The sequence below is a fragment of the Sparus aurata genome, chromosome 2 (assembly GCF_900880675.1).
Source record: "Sparus aurata chromosome 2, fSpaAur1.1, whole genome shotgun sequence".
NCBI lineage: Eukaryota > Metazoa > Chordata > Actinopteri > Spariformes > Sparidae > Sparus > Sparus aurata.
In genome coordinates, this window is record NC_044188.1 from 11,613,501 (window position 1) to 11,631,939 (window position 18,439).

Here is an 18,439-nt window from a genome sequence, read left to right on the forward strand (position 1 = left end):
TTTTGATTGACAGTTGCCATGGCAACAAGCTAGAGCATCGCCATTTTGTCAGGAGGGTTTTTTTCCCAGCTCAGTCTTTTCAAATGTTCTCCCTTCCCGCCGGAATAATGCTGTCAGTGGATATATATTTGCCGTTTTTGGATATCGAAATGCGTCTAGTGGATCGGATTAAGAAGATCAAGAGGCCGACGTTTTAACATAGTTGAAATAATTAGGCGGCGCCGCACTAACTCAGTTGTCCGTGTCTCTGGTCCACCGGGCCGGTTCACTGCGCAGGTTTGGACCGCGCGCCATTTTGTGAAAATTGACACAAAATTCCTAACCAAAATTATCAGAGGACACGGTTTCTGTTTCATGTTTAAAATAGTCTGGATTTAACTCTACTGTCGTATTTATCGAAGTGGCCGACGCTAAATTTGCAAAGACAACGTTAAATCAGAATTTGGCATAACGTTTATTTAGCGGTAGCTAGAATTGTTAGCTTGAGGCTAGCCAAAGAAGCTACAGCTAGCCAGGGCAGGTAGCTAATGTTAGCTGCGTTCATTTTGTCAACTAGCTAGCCAGTTCGCTAAGGTTAGCTAGTAAGTTATGCGTGCTAGTTAACGTTAGCATGCTAGTCATCAGCTGATAGTAACGTTAGTCAAAGTTGCTTCGATCGCCGATGTTGTTCATCAAAGATTGGGAGATGAAACGCGTATTTAATCTGGCTGGCGAATAATTTTAGAGTGTGCCGATCAGAGGACGGGGATTGGATTTAACTTTAACATTACTCGCTAACCGTGCAGGGAGGGGAGAATCTCAAGCTGGATAAGTTTCCTCATCATACAGGTTATTGGACTTTAAATGAAGATCGTGCCATCAGAGGTGAGCAAATGTGAAATGTTATCTTTGACACAAGGCTTCGCTGGCTTAACATATCACGTTAACGTTTTCGCAGATGTATATTATATGTAACGCGAATGGTTAACAATGATGGACGCGACAGTGAAGTTGAGAATGGTAGCTTATGGTATGGCGGCTAGCTAACATTTTGTGGCGGTGCCGACTCCGCTGAAGCCAGCGGTAACATTTGCTTTCAGTCAGTAGGTCAACGGACTAAATTTAATGATAGACGGGAACAGTTTTCCATGTTGTTGTGAGCTAGAGGGTGCAACGGATTGTGTGGGCTTGGACGGAGAGTCATGCTGGCACGGTGTTAACGTTACGGCTAGCGTTAACCCTGCCATATTAGACACTGTCATTGTATGATTTAAGCAAATGTTGCCGTGCTAGCTAAAAGCCCCGTTTGATTTACTGTCAATGTAATGTCCAGCTGTATTTAGATTAGAGGTGCAGTTTGGCTTTTAGACTTAAACAGCACGGAAGCTCAACATGCTAACCTGGCTAACGCCTGATAGCTAATTCGGCTAACCTGGCTAATGGTTAACGTTGACTTGTTGACGAACCAGCTGAATGGGCCCCACAACCCGCTGGCTGAACACAGCGTCACTAGCTAACGTTAACGTTGGATTGGTGAGAGATATGCTTGCTTGTCCCGCAGTTTTCAGGGTAACGTTAACGACGACAACGTTAGCTAGTTAGACTGCTAACGGTAACGTGAGACCGAATACGTTTGCCATTTATACGAGGATTTGGAGGCATACACGGACAATATGTAGCAAGAGAGGACGCAAATTAACACTGAATATGCTTTCTAAATTCCAACCATGACGAGATCTACCCCATCATCTGTAAGTACAGAGCCACTCGGGCACCGTCTTTATACACGGACGTAAGGCTTTTAATTGTTTTGGATGGGTTACATTTGATTCAGCTTCGGAATGGATCTAATCAGTTGGGCGTGAGAAGATGACACACAGGGTTGTTACAGAGGTCTTTAGCTATCACTTATGATATGATACGGCTACTAATAGCAAGCTAGCTGTCGTTATATTTACACCTAAATAGGCCCGTTGATGCCGTGATGAGTCGAGCCAGGAAAGGAACTGTTCATATGTCGGTACTGAAAATGAAAGAATAATCAAACGTTTAGGAGAGAGTAAAGTGCTACAAGTGCGCTTGCAAAATGGCCTTGTGGTCAAATAGAGCTTTATTTTCCACAGTAAGGGATTTTTTAAAAAACGTCAAATGCACCCTATAGTTATGTAGGTATGATATCAGGTATTGTTTGTAAAATGGGCTCAAACCAAACTTTTTCTGTTCTTTGTCCATTTGCATAATCCTACAGTAATTTTAGTTGGGCTACCTGTTTTTAAGTATATTTCAGGTCATACAATTTACAATAATTTAAAGGTATTTTGACTATGGACGTGCTAAGAGGGAGATCCTGGGCTGTTGAGGCCAAAACAATATTAATCCTGTTTTGTTAAGTGTGATGTGGTCTGGGCCTCTTTGAGTGAACAGTTTATCTTTTTACAGATTCACAAGAGCTTTAGCTATTTTGAGTGAGAAAAACAAATATAAATCCTCACCTGTACATTAATTTATTTTAATTGTTGCCCCATAAGGCCATTGCTTTCTGTAAGTTAAGCTATATTTTCCTAAGTTCCCCTAAAGTTGATACATTTACTCAAAGCACACTTTTTAAAGTTTTGGGGTGTCCTCTGTTCTTAGGAGTCCTCCGTCCCCCCTTTTCAAAACTTAAACCACAAAGTTAATTCCCCACCAAAGATGCACAATGATAATGATCTGTTTTTATTCTTTGTAGTGGGTTGTGGTTTGCTGCTGGACTCTCCTCCCAGGATGATATGAAATTGTACAGGAGATGATGCATCCAGGTTAGCTGCTATATATTAAGTCTTAACCCTTTGGTGGGAAGTGGTGCACCTAAAATCTTCTTCTCTTTCACTTATCTCACTCTTTTGAATCTGACATCCAGACTCTCATGTTTAACACATTCTGAAGTAGGAAAAAAAAATAATAATAATACCAATAATAATTATTAAGATGGGTTAATAAGAAATTTACATTTCTATTAAATGCAGATTCTTTTGTACTTTATGACAGAGTTCAAAGTGATCAGAAAATGTTTGACATAAATATTTTCAGGTCTCAGCTGAACAAGCAGGAAAATATACACTAGTCATCATGACAAATCAGTCTTTTTAAGTGCTTTAAATGTAATGTATATAAAAAGATTTATACAAAATTTCTTGCAGTTAATATAAAAATGTATTTTGCTCCAGTAAAAACAAAGATTTATTTAAAAAAAAAAGATAAAACATTTTTAATTTATATTTTTATATATATAAATATATATTTTTATATCTATCTATATATAAGTGTGTATATATAATGCAAACACACACACAAAATAAAATGTATCTTAGTTTCTTAAAATACAGTCTTTGCCTGTGCTCTATCATCTTACAGTTCCTCTTATTTCTGTCAGTGGATGTGTATTTTTTCCTTTTCCAAAGCTGGGTCAGCTTTCTAATGCTCTCAGATGGAGTGCAGGTTTTGGGCTGTGCAGCTATTTTGCTGTCAGGCTCTTGTGTTGAAAGCAGCGTCTAAGTGTGCCAAAGTTCAATTTTATTTCTTGTTTATTTCTTGTTTTCTCATTGGAAAATGGGAGCAGCTCTGCCCTGGCAACAAAAGTAGGCTATTTGCATACTGCGTTGTGATTGGTCTGTGCATTGATGGGCTTGCCAAATCACGCTGTATCTCTGTGGTGATAGGCTATGCTAATTAGGTGCTGTTGCTGGGATTCTGAATAGTGGTTACTGTGTAGCACTGGTGAATTGTGTTGTCTGGTGAGAGATGCTGATAGCTGAACATGCTATTTGATAATTTTTTGATTCCTTCTGGCTTAAAATGAAGGATGATTCACTGTATAGTGTGGAGATGCTTTCTTTTCACCCCTTTTCACTGTTAAAGCTGCTGTTTCGCTCCTTTTTCTTCACAAAGGTTGATATATTACTGTTACATTTTATTTTGTGGTTATCCTTTGATGCATTTTTACGACTTTACATGTTTTAGAAAAGACACTGTATTAACCTGACATTTATTTAAATGATGAATTAATCATTTTTATTGTTCTCAACATTTTATGCTCATTTTTTGTCTGTGTTAAGCTGTGAGCTTGATCATTTCAACGTACATGTAAATATTACAGATGCATAATTTGAATTTTGCATATTTTGAATTCCCTAAGGTATATTTAGACAGTTTAGTTTTAAAGAAATGCTCACTGTTTACATTAAGCAGTGAATAATGCCTTTTTATATTAGATCTGTACAATAAGAAGCAAGTATCTTTGCCCATTTTATTGTAGGGCCAGAAATCTAATGTAATAAAGAGGAAACACAGTTGCTCTACATATAGAGTGTTACCCCTTTCCCTTCTTTGTGTGTTTTCTTACATGTAATGTTGAATTAAGGTAATATGCAACTCATAGCAGTCTTCATTCCTTCCAGGAGGAGAGACTTCAGCATGCAAACCTTCGTCCGTCCGGCTTGCGCCCTCTTTTTCTTTACACACTGCTGGTCTTCAGATGGCTGCTCCAATGCCCCATACGCACCAGCAGTACAGTGACCGCCACCAGCCAAGCACTGACCAATCTGTTACGGTCTTACCGTACAGCGACCAGACACCACAGCTCACTGCCAATCAGGTACACTAACCCTACCCTACCCCAGCTCTTGCATTTCTTTTAGTCTGAATGTGTAATGTTACATGAATTGCAATACTTAATGTGATATGAAAGTCTACTTCCCTTTTTTGCTGCTGTCACCAGGCAGAGTAGCTCCTTGTCAAATGCTCTCTCAGTGTAGCCAGTGCAACATTTTCTGTATTATTAGATATAATAAATGGCCTATGATATTTAACATTAGGAATTTATATTAGGCCCTGTTACTTACAAAAGTACTCTGCATATTGTTTGTTTATTAAATGTTGTGATTTTCCCTTTTGATACTATACAGAGGCACATGCCCCAGTGCTTTCGTGACCCAACTTCAGCTCCCCTGAGGAAGCTCTCCATTGACCTTATCAAAACATACAAACACATCAATGAGGTTAGTTTTGATTTTCATCAGATGCATTTATCTATATCATCTGTTTGTTACACTGTAAAACTTTGAAAATGTATAAGTAATATAACATTTCTTCATGTGTGATCATGTGAATTGTTTCATTGTTAATTTTTTAGGTGTATTATGCAAAAAAGAAGCGACGGCACCAACAGGGTCAGGGTGAAGACTCCAGTCACAAAAAAGAGAGGAAAGTCTTTAATGATGGCTATGACGATGATAACTATGACTACATCGTCAAGAATGGGGAGAAGTGGATGGACCGCTATGAGATTGATTCCTTGATAGGAAAAGGATCATTTGGACAGGTGCTTAACTATACACTACACACACACTTTTGAGTACATGTGACGGAGAAAATTATCTTGCTTTTGAAGAAGAAAATGGTTAATTTTATTGTGTATAAATAACTGCAGCATATTTGATGCACCTATTTGAAGATTTTTTATGTGGAGTTAACATTTGAAGTGTTCATGTTTATTATTAAAGAAACAACTCCGCTTTTACTTTTAGGGACATTTTAAATATGCTCTTGTTTGCATCTTTAGGTTGTGAAAGCATATGACCGTGCGGAGCAGGAATGGGTTGCCATTAAGATCATCAAGAACAAGAAAGCTTTCCTCAATCAAGCCCAGATTGAAGTGCGCCTCCTAGAGCTCATGAACAAACATGATACCGAGATGAAATACTACATTGGTAAATTCACTCGTGAAATTTGCCTCTGATCTGAAAAGACATAAAGGATCAATTAAAAGGCTTGTCCTACATTTACTAACATCATGACTATTTGTTTTTCCACAGTTCACCTAAAGCGTCACTTCATGTTCCGGAACCACCTCTGCCTCGTGTTTGAGATGCTTTCATATAATCTGTATGACCTACTCCGAAATACCAACTTCCGCGGCGTCTCACTCAACCTAACCCGGAAGTTTGCCCAGCAGCTATGCACGGCGCTGCTCTTCCTGGCCACGCCTGAGCTCAGCATCATCCACTGTGACCTGAAGCCTGAGAACATCCTCCTCTGTAACCCCAAGAGGAGTGCCATCAAAATAGTGGACTTTGGCAGCTCATGCCAACTGGGACAAAGGGTATCTAGCTTTCAGTTTTCCGTATCAGCAATACAGTGAATGTCTGCAAGAATGGCCCTGAGAAGCTGATAGTTGTTGCTTCTAAACATTGATTCATAGTTCACAACGTAAACGGAGTCTGACTGGCCATGCTTTCTTTTTGTAGATATACCAGTATATCCAGAGTCGCTTCTACCGTTCCCCAGAGGTGCTGCTGGGAATGCCCTATGACCTGGCCATCGACATGTGGTCCCTGGGTTGCATCTTGGTAGAGATGCACACTGGAGAACCTCTCTTCAGCGGAGCCAACGAGGTATAAGGAACTGAAATATTACTCTGATTTGTTCTGTGTTGTGTTTTGTAACATGACTCGAATGGCATTCAAAGTTCACTTTTCACCTGATGTTTATCTTGCAGATAATCTCATGTAGACCTCAAAGACTGAGAAGTAGAGTTCATAAACCTAAACATGTCATTCAACACTAAGTTGTCAAGACTTGAAATTGTTACCTTCAGTCCACATGCCTGAGCCGAACTGTTTGGACAGTGAAGTCATCTCAGGATAGCATTTGATGACATTTAGTTGCAGACACACATTTAAAATGATACAGTAACTTGATTGATTCATTTTCCTCCAGGTGGACCAGATGAACAAAATAGTCGAGGTTCTTGGTATCCCGCCTAATCACATAATGGACCTAGCCCCAAAAGCCAGGAAGTTCTTTGAGAAGCTTTCGGATGGTACATGGAGTGTTAAGAAGACCAAAGATGGCAAAAGGGTGAGGGTTTTTTTTTGGCTGCAATTTGGCTTGACTTAAGTTTGTGTACTGTGTATTTTCAAAACCAAGCCTGATTGTGTTAAGATATAAACAAGTCACAGCTGAGCAAATCTCTTAATCTTTGTGCACTCTGCCTTAAACAGTATAAGCCTCCAGCCTCGCGGAAGCTCCACTCCATCCTGGGTGTGGAGACAGGGGGTCCAGGTGGCCGGCGGGCGGGGGAGTCTGGCCATGCTGTTGCTGACTACTTGAAGTTCAAGGACCTGATCCTGCGGATGTTGGACTATGACCCTAAGAGCCGCATCCAGCCCTACTATGCCCTGCAGCACAGCTTCTTCAAGAAGACTGCGGACGAGGGGACCAATACAAGCAGCAGCGTGTCTACAAGCCCCGCATTAGAGCAGTCCCAGTCTTCAGGAACCACCTCCAGCACCTCCTCTAGTTCAGGTAACTGTCAGCGGTAAACTCGGAGGTGTTTGTTTTATGTACTCCATTCATTTGTGAGTTGTTGTTTTCTAAGGCAACATGAGAAAGGTGTCATATCACTTCCCTACAACTATCTATTTGATAGGGAGTATTGATGTTGTGGAACTTCAGTACTAAAGACTAAAGCCATAGACCCTTCAGACAATGCTAGCATGTGATTTAATTAATGTTATCTAATCGTTTTGTAGCATTTCATGTATTTTGTGTGAAGCTGTTGAAGCTGCACTGGTGACATATTCGTTCTACCCCTAGGAGGATCATCTGGGACAAGTACTAGTGGCAGAGCAAGATCAGACCCTACCCATCACCACTTGCACAGTGGAGGACACTTCGGCACGGCCCTGCCTGCCATGGATGGTGACAGCCTCTGCCCACAGGTCAGTAAGTCACCAGGAAGGATCTGCAGGAGTGGAGTTCTTGAGGTGGTTTCAAACAGAATGGTAAAAATTTGTCTACTAAACAAATTCTTTTAAAAATGTTTAGAATTTTTTTTCCTAAATTGCTTGATTGATTCAAATATTGTGGTCTTTAAATCCAATTTTATCAAACCTGTGCTTCCTAAATTAAGAATCATGTCAACTTCTTTACCTTATGTCATTAAGCATACTGTAACTAAAGTCTAAAGTGTCAAATGCTAAAGAAAAGAAAACCTCTGTATGATCACAAATTTGAAACTGTAAAAGTTTGCGTCCTTTTCCCACAACTGACCCTTCGCTTTGTTATTTGCTTGACATCAACAGGCAAGACAGCCTTACCCACCCCCGCTGGTGTGGGGAGGTGGTGTTGGACCAGAGTCAGTCACTGGAGAGACCCACCCAGTCCAGGAGACCACCTTCCATGTTCCCCCTCAGCACCCTAAGGCCCTGCATCCCCACTCACATACTCATCACCACCACGGGCAGATGATGGCTACGCGGCCACGCCCACGCCACTACACCTCCCCGACACACAGCTCCTCGACACAGGACTCCATGGAGGTGGTTCATGGCCATCTGTCCATGACCTCCCTGTCTTCCTCTGCCTCCTCTTCCTCTACATCGTCCTCTTCCACTGGGAACCATGGCAACCAGGCCTACCAGCTCCGCCATTTGCCTGCCGGAGCCCTTGACTTTGGTCAGAATGGTGGGCTGAGCATGGGGCTAGGTGCCTTCTCGAACCCACGGCAGGAGACTGGCATGGCAGCGCACCCTGCATTCTCCATGGGCACGAACACAGGGCCTGCCCACTACCTAGCGGAAGGCCACCTGGGCATGAGGCAGGGCATGGACCGGGAGGAGTCTCCAATGACTGGAGTGTGTGTGCAGCAGAGTTCTATGGCCAGCTCGTGACTGCACTGACATTTGGCTGTGTGTTCCCCCTGTGCGTCATTTTTAAGGTGGTGTTTTTTACTACAAGGTGTGTTGAGAACAAAAGCTGCTCACGTCAGAAGGGAGATATCACTGAACCGCTACTACAGAGAAAAACCTTTGTTAAAAAGTATATATGTAATTTTCATCAGTTTTTCTTTTGCAATCATTAGGCACAAAATAATACTGCGGAATAACCATAGTGAGATTGAGACATCCATCTTACCATTTCACCAGTTTCATGTAACCACCAAGTAATCACCATATGGTATTATGTGGCAAAATCTTCTAAGGAGCATTTCAGAGCGAAGTTTGAAGCAGTTTTGCAGGTAGCTGTTGGTGATGAAATGCTTGGCGTCCTCTTTCGGTTCAAACCGTGGACTGCCTGACATTACTGTTCCACTGGTTCTTAATTATTTTGCCCTTTTTAAGTGAAATTTCTCGTAAAAAGCTGCTTGTAAATCCTGTAGCTTGACAATGAGGGGAAGTGTTTGCGGTGATATTTCTTGTTGTTGGTCGGTATTGTGTAACTCTTGTTAAAGGGGAGCACATAGCAGTGGAGTCCCTATAGCGTGTGCTGGCCGGGTGGAGAGGAGACCCTGCAGGTGGATACTGACACCAACTGGGTCAAAGGAGAGGGAAGCACCACCCCTCAGGCCTAGAGGCCCCTGTAGTCCTGCAAGCTGCAACCGGGCCCGGCACAGATGAGAGCAGCGATGGGCACGGGAGACGAAAGGATCCAGCCCAGTGAAAGGAAGACAGTCAGTGGCTGGTTCTAGATAACCCTTTGGCCTTATGACTCATGGACTTGGAAATGGGATGGAGCTGGACATTATCATTTGAATTAAGATGGCTTTTCTCTATTTTTCTCTCTAGACAGCCCTTAATTCTTTAAGGAAATTAAAACAACTTAGAAAAAGGTAAATAAGAATGGTAATTTGAGGCCTTTCTCGACAAAGATTTCTTCTTCAGCAGGGCCCCACATAACAGGGTCTTATTGTACACAACAACCTCCTAAACATTACTTCCTTGAAAATCTTATTCAATGGTTAAGGATTTTGCAGTGGAAAGAACTATCTATTCCAGAGTCTACCCTTTTATGTTTTGTTATTTTTCCCTTTTGCATGTAGTTCCTCATCAGAACCACCTGCACAAGTCTCTCCATCCAAAACATGGAAACTGAAGAAAAAAATGAGTTAAGTGACTGCCTTTTTTCTCCTCAAATTATGCTGTGAATTTTACAAGAATTTATTTTCCCTTTGGATATGTTTTTATACCAAAGCAGTTGTTTTATAGCATATAGGTGTCTGTAACCAATAATGTAGCAGTTCACCACTTTGACGCAAAGTTTATCAAGATCTTATTTTAACGTCAATACAAACAGCTGCAATATATTACTTTAGCAAAACTGGAGACCGTTGTTGAGACCGTTGGCTATTGTGTATTCTGGCCAGATTTGTTTGCAACGTTTTACCAAAACTGTTTCCATATTAATTGGTAGATTATTTTGGGAGTCTTTTAAAACTTTGGTATGTTAGAGAATTTGGTAGTTACTCTGCAGGCTCCGGAGTAGCAAGATAGAAGCTGATGGTTTAAAAAAAAAGGAGACTAATGCGTTCTATTTCTGTGTCGTCGTTTTTCTTTTGCCCCCATCATACTATTTCAAAGGGTTTTGCTGCCTTTCATACATCATTTGGTCAACTTGGCTAGTTTCTGCCATGAAGCAAGACTTTATGTCATTGTCTTGGCAGGGTAAGGATAATAGTGGCAAATCAGTTTGTGTTGAATGGTATTTTTCTGATTTGGTAGGGCAGATCCCCCATGATTGTTGTCCTATTCAAAGGGAAAGGGTGTCCGTCAACCCACAGTCACATGCTTTGCCTAAGCAGACATGCATGTCCTCAAAACATTACAGTCAATAACCAGATTTTTTTTTTATATCAGGGATTTTGAAGTGCTTTCTTTCTTCTGTTGCTCATTTTACCAGCTTTGAAAATTAGACAGAAAAAACCCTGCCCACAGCCACCTTTCAAAATTTAAGGGCAGGCCACAGGTCATGCTGTTGCCATTTTAAAGGAGAAACCATCATAAAGAGATCATGCTTGGTATTTCCACAAACACAAATGTAAAGCTACCTATATTGAGATTGGGGTTTTATCTGGATGTCAAGGTTAATTGCAAATTTGCAATCATTTTTCATACCCCGCAGAATTTGAGACATTTAGAAATTGCCAGTGGTTTTATTGCTGGCACTCATACTGGTACTAAACATTCCAAAAATAAAGACTGAAAAATAAAAAAAATTGACTGCAGTGACTCGTAAGTGTGCGCCTATTTCAGATCATGCTGATTGACCTCTTATTTAGAGCAGTTGTCATGAAATGCAGCCCCTTTTTAATAGTTGAAATAGAATTTATGTATATATTTATATTTTTTTAATAAAGGAAGTATAGAACTCACTACCTTGCTCCTGCTGGTATGTTGATTATGTTTGTCAATTTGGTGACCATTCAGTGGGCAGGAACTCCTGTTTTCTTAGTGGCAAAACCTTGCCTTTTGGCAAAGGTACTTGACTACATCAGGACAACACTATGAGGTAGGGTTTGAATCAAACAGGGAAAGCTAGATCTTCAAACCTTAATAATTTTCACAGGGTATATTGTAAGTGCATGTACATCACAAACCTTACTTTTTGGTTATATGAGAAGCACATGGTTGAAAAAAAGGTTCCATCTTTCATAAGCCTGTTGAGTTTGTGGGTTATACACAAACACATATACTTGTTGACATATCTGAACACCCAACAGAAGTTGAAATCCTCTTATTTAATTTGGATTTATCCTTTTCATTTTTGAGTTCACATTTTTTCACTTTTTTTGTACATGCAACATGCACTATAGAATTGAACAGCATGGGGGAAAGGATAAGTCCATGTATCCACAGATTGTAAGATCTAGTCAAGACTTTGCTGTGTTTATGACAATGCCCTTTGTATTATATTAAGACAGTCTTATGTATGATATATAAAAAGAAGTTAATTGAATTGCTCTGTGTGTCTTTATTGTGCTCTGACAAACTGCTGTCTGCATTAACTACTTTACAAGAAGTGTTCACTTTTCACCCCTGGCAACATAATCATACATAATCCCCATGAAGGCATGATCATGCTGTGTGTTTGCTATACTTAACATTGCCATGACTACATGAATGGACACAACAGAGACAAAAGACGTGGAAAGAGGAGACCATGTGGCGGGATTGAACTTTATAAAAGGAGAGGCGCTCCGAGTAAGCGGTCTGGCTCGTTGGTCTAGGGGTATGATTCTCGCTTCGGGTGCGAGAGGTCCCGGGTTCAAATCCCGGACGAGCCCTGTACCTTTTGCCGACGGTGAGAGGTCTGTAAAATGTTGATTGACATTGACTCGTAAATACTTCAACTGTTAATGTAGTATTTGACGCACTTTCAAATGATATGATGACAATGTTTTTCCCTTTTAGTGCCTTTACTTTATGCCTCTTTAGTGGTGTCGAGAAGGTTTTCAGATGTTGGTTCGTGTTATGTCGAGGGCTTTATCCAAAGATGAGATCTGTTGGTAAATGTGATGTTTCCGGTACTTAACCTTATCAAACAGCAAAAACGAGGGCTCGTCCGGGATTTGAACCCGGGACCTCTCGCACCCTAAGCGAGAATCATACCCCTAGACCAACGAGCCAGATGACGATGAATTAGCATCCGCTGCTTTTTCTAACCGGACTGCATATACCTACAACATCGTTTCATTGCGCGTTTCTACAATAATTCATCTTGAAAATAGGCGTTTGCAACGACAGCATTAACTGATATGAACGCATTCATAGTTAAGTAGCTACTGACCGAAGGGGACCAGCGAGACAGACGGATGGAAATCCATAATAACGTTAGCTAGCGTTGCCGATTATTATTTTTCCGGATAGCTAGCCACCCGCTTTTTCTACATACGGACAGTTAAGTGACTTCATCAAAAATGGATAATCGCATGATAACGACTGTGAATCGCCCAGTAAAGTAAAAACAATGACAATCTACCTGTCGTCTTACCCTTGTATCTAGCTAGCCTAGCTCCTCTCATGTTGTAAGTTAACCAGCCGGTAGGTGGCAGGAGTGTAGCATAGAAGAAGAAGAGTAGAAAGAAGGAGAAGAAGAAGAAGAGGAGGAGGAGGAGGAGGAGGAAGGAGAAAGAACACGATTGGCTGTCTTGTAATTGGTTGATAGATGTAACCGTAATACACGAACAACCAATAGTAACCCCTCAGGGTTTGGGTTTGTCCAATCAGGTCCCGTGTGGGCGGGACATTGTCTTACACGACGATCAACTCTAAATTCAACCGATTTGAATGTATCGTGTGTCAAGTCGGCGCTGTTTGATAGTTGTTGACGGAAAACGCTTATCGGACACAATTTGGGGTCATATAAGTTGTCCGTCTGTGTAAGAAAAAGCATCTGCGTCCACCAAGCTCACTAGCGAAAGCGATAAAGTCAGCAGATGGTAATAGTCGGAAAAGTTAGCTAAGCTAACTACCTAGCCTGAAGCATGCCGAATTTTTGCGCGGCCCCAAACTGTACACGGAAGAGCACACAGTCAGATTTGGCTTTTTTTCGGTTTCCACGGGACCCAGAGAGGTAAGGCGTCGTTGACCAACTTAATGTGACTACTGTTTAACCAGTCTGACTTGTGTTCTGAAAACATAGCTTTTGTTAGGTTGGCTAAGTTACTAACCAAAGCACTGCCTGATATTAAACCCAATATGGTTTCAGGAGTGTCTTTCATTTTCCAATACCAATGTACAAACAAACTGAAGCAAATTACTATTTCTTTGTTATTTAGCAGTAAATGTATATGCCAAGTTACACAAGTCTATTTCAACTTGAGTGTTTATGTTGCTTATCAGGGTTAAAGGTGCACTATGTAGTTGTAGAGAAGACATTTTAATCAGGAGAGAAAGATCTTTATTGGCTGATCAGAGAGTTATAACGTTACCCCTGTGAGGCCCTAACAAACTAAATCAACAAACTCTCTCTCACCTTAAAGGACAATACATTTTCATACTGTTTTTACTTTGTTCGTATGTGGCGGACCCTGCCACCTTTCTAGCTGCAAACGGTGTTCTTGGGACCTTATTCTCATCCTCAGAGAACAGCGTGTTTCTTCACTTTTCTTATGTCTCCAAATCTACATACTTCCCCTTAGAGTGATCTTACTGTGTGGCAGAATGAGTGTAGGTCAACTTGATGGGAAACTTGAGTAGGCTTCAACATGCAAGCTACACCTTGTTAATGTGCACTTGTTACTTTCATCTGATGCAGTCTCAGCAATGCACACTACAGATTGAACACAATCACCGTTTTCATATTTTAATATTCAACATAAAGCATTTCAAATATGTGATTAACAGTGTATCACTAAGCTGGTACAAGAACCATTCCCCACCATAGTGTGAGATTTGTCTCCATAGCTGTGATTAGCTCTTTGAAGTCTTGACTTGTCATTTGATCCACATAAACATGATGCGTTGGAAGTTTATACAGATGCCGCTGCTTTGTCAGCACATTACTGCTTTTCAGATGTCAAATAACGCTGCTGGTTCCTTTTCTAGATGCAGAATCTGGGTGGAGAACTGCCGCAGAGCAGATCTAGAGGCCAAAACAGCAGACCAGTTGAATAAGCACTACAGATTATGTGCCAAACACTTTGACCCAGCTATGGTGTGCAAAACAGTGAGTATTCCACACAACTCGAGCCAACAGCCAGTTCAGCATGTTTCCACTTATTTCCCAAAAATGGCCCATTTGAAATTCTTGTTTTTCAGAGCCCCTATAGGACTGTATTGAAGGATACAGCCATTCCAACTATATTTGACCTGACGAGTCATCTGAAAAATCCTCATACGAGACATCGCAAGAGGATTAAAGAGCTGGTGAGAAAAATCTTCATTAGCTAATTAATCAAGTACACATTTTAGGCATAATAGTCTGACAAACTGTTGTCTTTTTTGAAATCTCAGACTGAAGAAGACTTAAAGAAGATTAAAGAAAGGAGATGTAAGTAAATACAAGATTTCATTTTACTCATAAATGTTATATATTTGCATGTTAAGTATCATTTAACTTAACATGAACGCGCTTTCTTTCTTGATTTTCTCCCCCAGTGGCTTCCTCTATTGAGCAGCTTAACAGCAAAAAAGATGCAGCGGCTGAGGACAGCACAAGCACCAATGACGATGAACCTCAACTGTCCACAGAGGAGAGGGCGTTTCGTGAATACCTAAGGTCCTTGTTTGAGGTTTTGGTCATGTTAGGAAAACAGAGCATCCCATTCGTGGCTGAAAAAACGTCCGAAGTTGAACGCATGTCCAACAACTTCCAGGCCCTTCTGGATTACCGCATGAATGCCGGAGATGAAGCCTTGAAGAAGCGGTTTGAGGCGACAGCTGTGAACACAGAATACTGCTCTGCCACCCAGCAGAGCCAGCTCCTGGACATCTGCGAGAACACGGTGAGGGAGGAGATCCTGATGGAGGTGAGGGAGAGTCGCTTCTTCTCCTTAGTGACGGGTGACCTCGTTGAATTCGCCAGTGAGAAACACCTGCCTCTATTTTTACGCTTCGTGAATACGCAGAACACTCTTCGAGAGGAGTTTGTGGACTTCTTGCTATTTGATGGTGACGAGACTGCACTGGTGGAGCGGCTGGAGGCCCAGCTGACCGACCGTTGGGGGCTCAGCATGGAGGACTGTCGTGGTCAGGCCCACAAGGCCACCGGTACTACCACCACCAAGATGAAAGCTGTGGCAGTACTCCTGATGGAGAAGTATCCCCTGGCATTGCATATGTCGTGCTCTCACATGGCGCTTAACATCCACCTGGCCAACAATCTGCCTTTTCCCAATGTCCAGGTCGTCATGGAGACTCTGAGGAGGATTGGTGCTTTCCTCAGGACCCCGCTCACTCAGGACGAGCTGGAGACGGCTATCTCTACTCACTACCAGAAGAATGAAGAGAAGGGAAGTGCTCTGAAACAAGCCTGCAGTCCGGGATGGGCGGAGCAGCACAGTGTCTTTGACGTGCTGCTCGATATGTTGCCGCCCCTGCTGCTGTGCATGGACAACATTCGGGAGAACGCTGATGGGAAATTTGCTGAGGCGACCACAGCGGATGCGTATGCAATCGCAGAAACTCTCGCCGACTTTGAAGTCATTGTCACCGTCGTCATCTTAAAGAACGTTCTCGTATTCACCAGAGCCTTCGGGAGGAATCTCCAAGGGGAAACGCTTGATGTTTTTTTTGCTGCCAACAGTCTGACTGCTGTCCTGCACTCACTCAACGAGGTCAATGACAACATAGATGTCTACCATGAGTTCTGGTACGAGGAGGCGGTGAATGTGGCCAACGTGATGGAGATTCCCGTGACGATTCCGAGGCTGTTTCTCCGTAAACAGCGTGCAGCAGATGTGGGCGAAATCCAAGCAGAGGCGTACTTTAAGGAGTATGTGACGGTCCCTGTTATTCACGGCGTCATGCAGGAGGTGGAGGACATGTTCTCTGAGTCCAACCTCAAAGCTCTCAAGTGCCTGTCGCTCGTCCCAGCCGTCATGGGCCAAATGAAGTTCAACACCACCGAGGAAAACTACGCCGACGTCTACCGCAACGACCTCCCCAGCCCTGACACGCTGGCCGCGGAGCTTCACTGCTGGAGGATCAAGTGGAAGCACCGAGGCAAAGAGGTGCGTCTGCCCACCACCATCCACGAAACCCTCCAGCTGCCGGACGTCAAGTTCTTCCCGAACGTGAACTCCTTCCTCAAGGTGCTCTCTACGCTGCCGGTGCTGAAGTTGGAGGAGAACAAAAGTGAAACGGCGAGCGAGCAACTGCAGGCGTATCTCGACGGCACGCCCACCAAGCTGTGGAACAAAAGCCTCGCCATGCTCAACATTAACACTCACGTGAAACACGACTTGGACGTCATGGTGGACAAATACTGCAGACTGTATCCAGAGGATGATCCGGATCCCGAAGCTGAGGAAGAGGTGATGAAATGATCAGACACTGACACTAAGCATCGCTGATCTGGAACAAAATGAATGAAACAGATATATCAGACATTAACACATCCGCCTTTGGTCACTCATTTATGTTTTCGATACCAGGATACAAGGACTACTCATTTGAATGCTGATGTAAAGAAAGTAATGGATGTTATTGGTATTCTCTCCTTGAGGTTGATGTGGTAAAAAAACTGTTATTGCAATGGTTTGGTTCTCCATAAATACACATTGTGATATCGAAAAGCACGTTTGGTGAGACTGATCCTATTTTGCATCACAGATTTCATTTTCACAGAAAAGAAACCAATACTTTCATAATAATGAGACATTTATTTGGCTCTGCACCAAACCATGTCCTCTGACGTCTGGAGAACAAGATTTGTAGACGAGGACATCACTGCAGCAACACAGTTAATTTAACTTTATCCAAACAGTGAAGTGTCTTGTGATTTGGGATATTCTACTTTCAATTCCTTTTGCGATTAATCATGCAGCCCTGTTATACATAATATTTCTAGAATGATTGGGCTCTTTGGAAGGGGAGTACATATTATCCGAGCGACCAACGTAGGCCCAGTTTTTTGTATAAATTGATAAGAATGATTGTGAACGGTGGCTTGCATGTCACATGCAACTCACTCCCCATCGATCCAAGAACCCTTAAATCGGGCTAAATGATAAAGTCTCCTGTTGATTCATCATTGGAAGTGAGAATTGTGCGAGTTTTGCTTTTGCATCGAGCAGCGAGAGTTGCAGCGTGACGCGTTTGAGTCAGACTGCCTTGTTTGAAAGTGCGATGTCGATGCTGAAGCTAAACATTGTGCGGCCCTGATTTAATCTCAATCTGGCATTTTGTTAATAAGTGAGAAAAAGAAGGAACACGTTAAGACAGATACTCAATACCTCATGGAGACTCAATAAAAAATTGCATCACCACAAAATGTCCAGAAATGTAAAACCAGTGTTGAGAACATAATCTGTAAATATGAAGTCCTGATTCTTTGTCAGGCTGTGTAAGTATTTTGTAACCTTTTATATTCCTTTGTTTTCGTTTGTGTTAAATGTGGTAGCCTCTGTCGGCCATGAACGCCTCTTTTACCGTCATCTTTCATTTTAAACGTGGAGGCAGAGTTGGATCTCAGTTCCTCTCCGCCGACTGTGAGGCAGGAGCAGCACAAGAGGGAGCAGTTACACCGACATCAGCAGCAGCACCCCTGGATCACACTCACTGGGAGGCTATGTTTGGTTTTCTTTTTTAAAATAAGTAAAAAGCTTGCGATGCACTTCTTCTTTCCAGATGAGAATACAAATCCTGATGTGTAGCGTGTTTGCCTCCTGTCCTGTTGTATTGTGGTCGTTATTTATGCCAAGATTGTTCCTCTTCTCTCATGCTAGTGTTTTATTGTGAGACTTTACACACACCTTGAAAACCTGTTTACAGTTTGGTGTAATAAAACCTTTATTTGTACAGCACAAGGATGGGTTTTCCCCCTTTTTTTTTCCAGCTCCATCTGGTTACCAGCTTAAAATAAAAATAACAAATGCACTGGAAACATTTAAGTGTACAAAAGGAATGCGCAAACCTGAGAATGAAGGAGAGGTTAAACTTTATGTCATGTGTGTTTTCTGCAACATATTCGGCCATTTCCT

The 18,439-nt window shown here is 42.0% G+C and overlaps 2 protein-coding genes and 2 non-coding genes across 10 annotated transcripts; 3 read left to right on the top strand and 1 right to left on the bottom strand.

The window, feature by feature from the left end:
* The first annotated feature begins 21 nt into the window (after positions 1 to 21).
* Positions 22 to 11,751, top strand: dyrk1ab (dual-specificity tyrosine-(Y)-phosphorylation regulated kinase 1A, b). 6 transcript variants are annotated; one of them, XM_030402461.1, is made up of 12 exons: positions 22 to 864; positions 2,708 to 2,777; positions 4,416 to 4,612; positions 4,923 to 5,015; positions 5,150 to 5,338; positions 5,579 to 5,726; positions 5,832 to 6,118; positions 6,264 to 6,410; positions 6,736 to 6,876; positions 7,020 to 7,323; positions 7,615 to 7,802; positions 8,103 to 11,751. In XM_030402461.1, the coding sequence occupies exons 2-12, from the start codon at positions 2,765 to 2,767 to the stop codon at positions 8,688 to 8,690; spliced, it is 2,295 nt and encodes a 764-aa protein (XP_030258321.1). In that variant the 5' UTR covers positions 22 to 864; positions 2,708 to 2,764; the 3' UTR covers positions 8,691 to 11,751. The 6 variants fall into 6 exon arrangements, with proteins under 6 accessions (XP_030258321.1, XP_030258346.1, XP_030258330.1 ...); XM_030402470.1 differs by lacking the exon at positions 22 to 864 and adding an exon at positions 1,453 to 1,730; XM_030402486.1 differs by lacking the exon at positions 2,708 to 2,777.
* A 34-nt stretch (positions 11,752 to 11,785) lies between these two features.
* Positions 11,786 to 18,265, top strand: thap12b (THAP domain containing 12b). 2 transcript variants are annotated; one of them, XM_030402438.1, is made up of 5 exons: positions 11,786 to 12,103; positions 14,343 to 14,463; positions 14,556 to 14,663; positions 14,751 to 14,787; positions 14,895 to 18,265. In XM_030402438.1, exons 1-5 carry the CDS (start codon positions 11,916 to 11,918, stop codon positions 16,781 to 16,783), a joined length of 2,343 nt encoding a protein of 780 aa, XP_030258298.1. In that variant the 5' UTR covers positions 11,786 to 11,915; the 3' UTR covers positions 16,784 to 18,265. The 2 variants fall into 2 exon arrangements, with proteins under 2 accessions (XP_030258298.1, XP_030258308.1); XM_030402448.1 differs by lacking the exon at positions 11,786 to 12,103 and adding an exon at positions 12,417 to 13,368.
* trnap-cgg (transfer RNA proline (anticodon CGG)) lies at positions 12,008 to 12,079 on the top strand. Its single transcript has one exon. It is a non-coding gene; the product is annotated as a tRNA-Pro (tRNA).
* Positions 12,350 to 12,421, bottom strand: trnap-agg (transfer RNA proline (anticodon AGG)). Its single transcript has one exon. It is a non-coding gene; the product is annotated as a tRNA-Pro (tRNA).
* Positions 18,266 to 18,439: the final 174 nt, after the last annotated feature.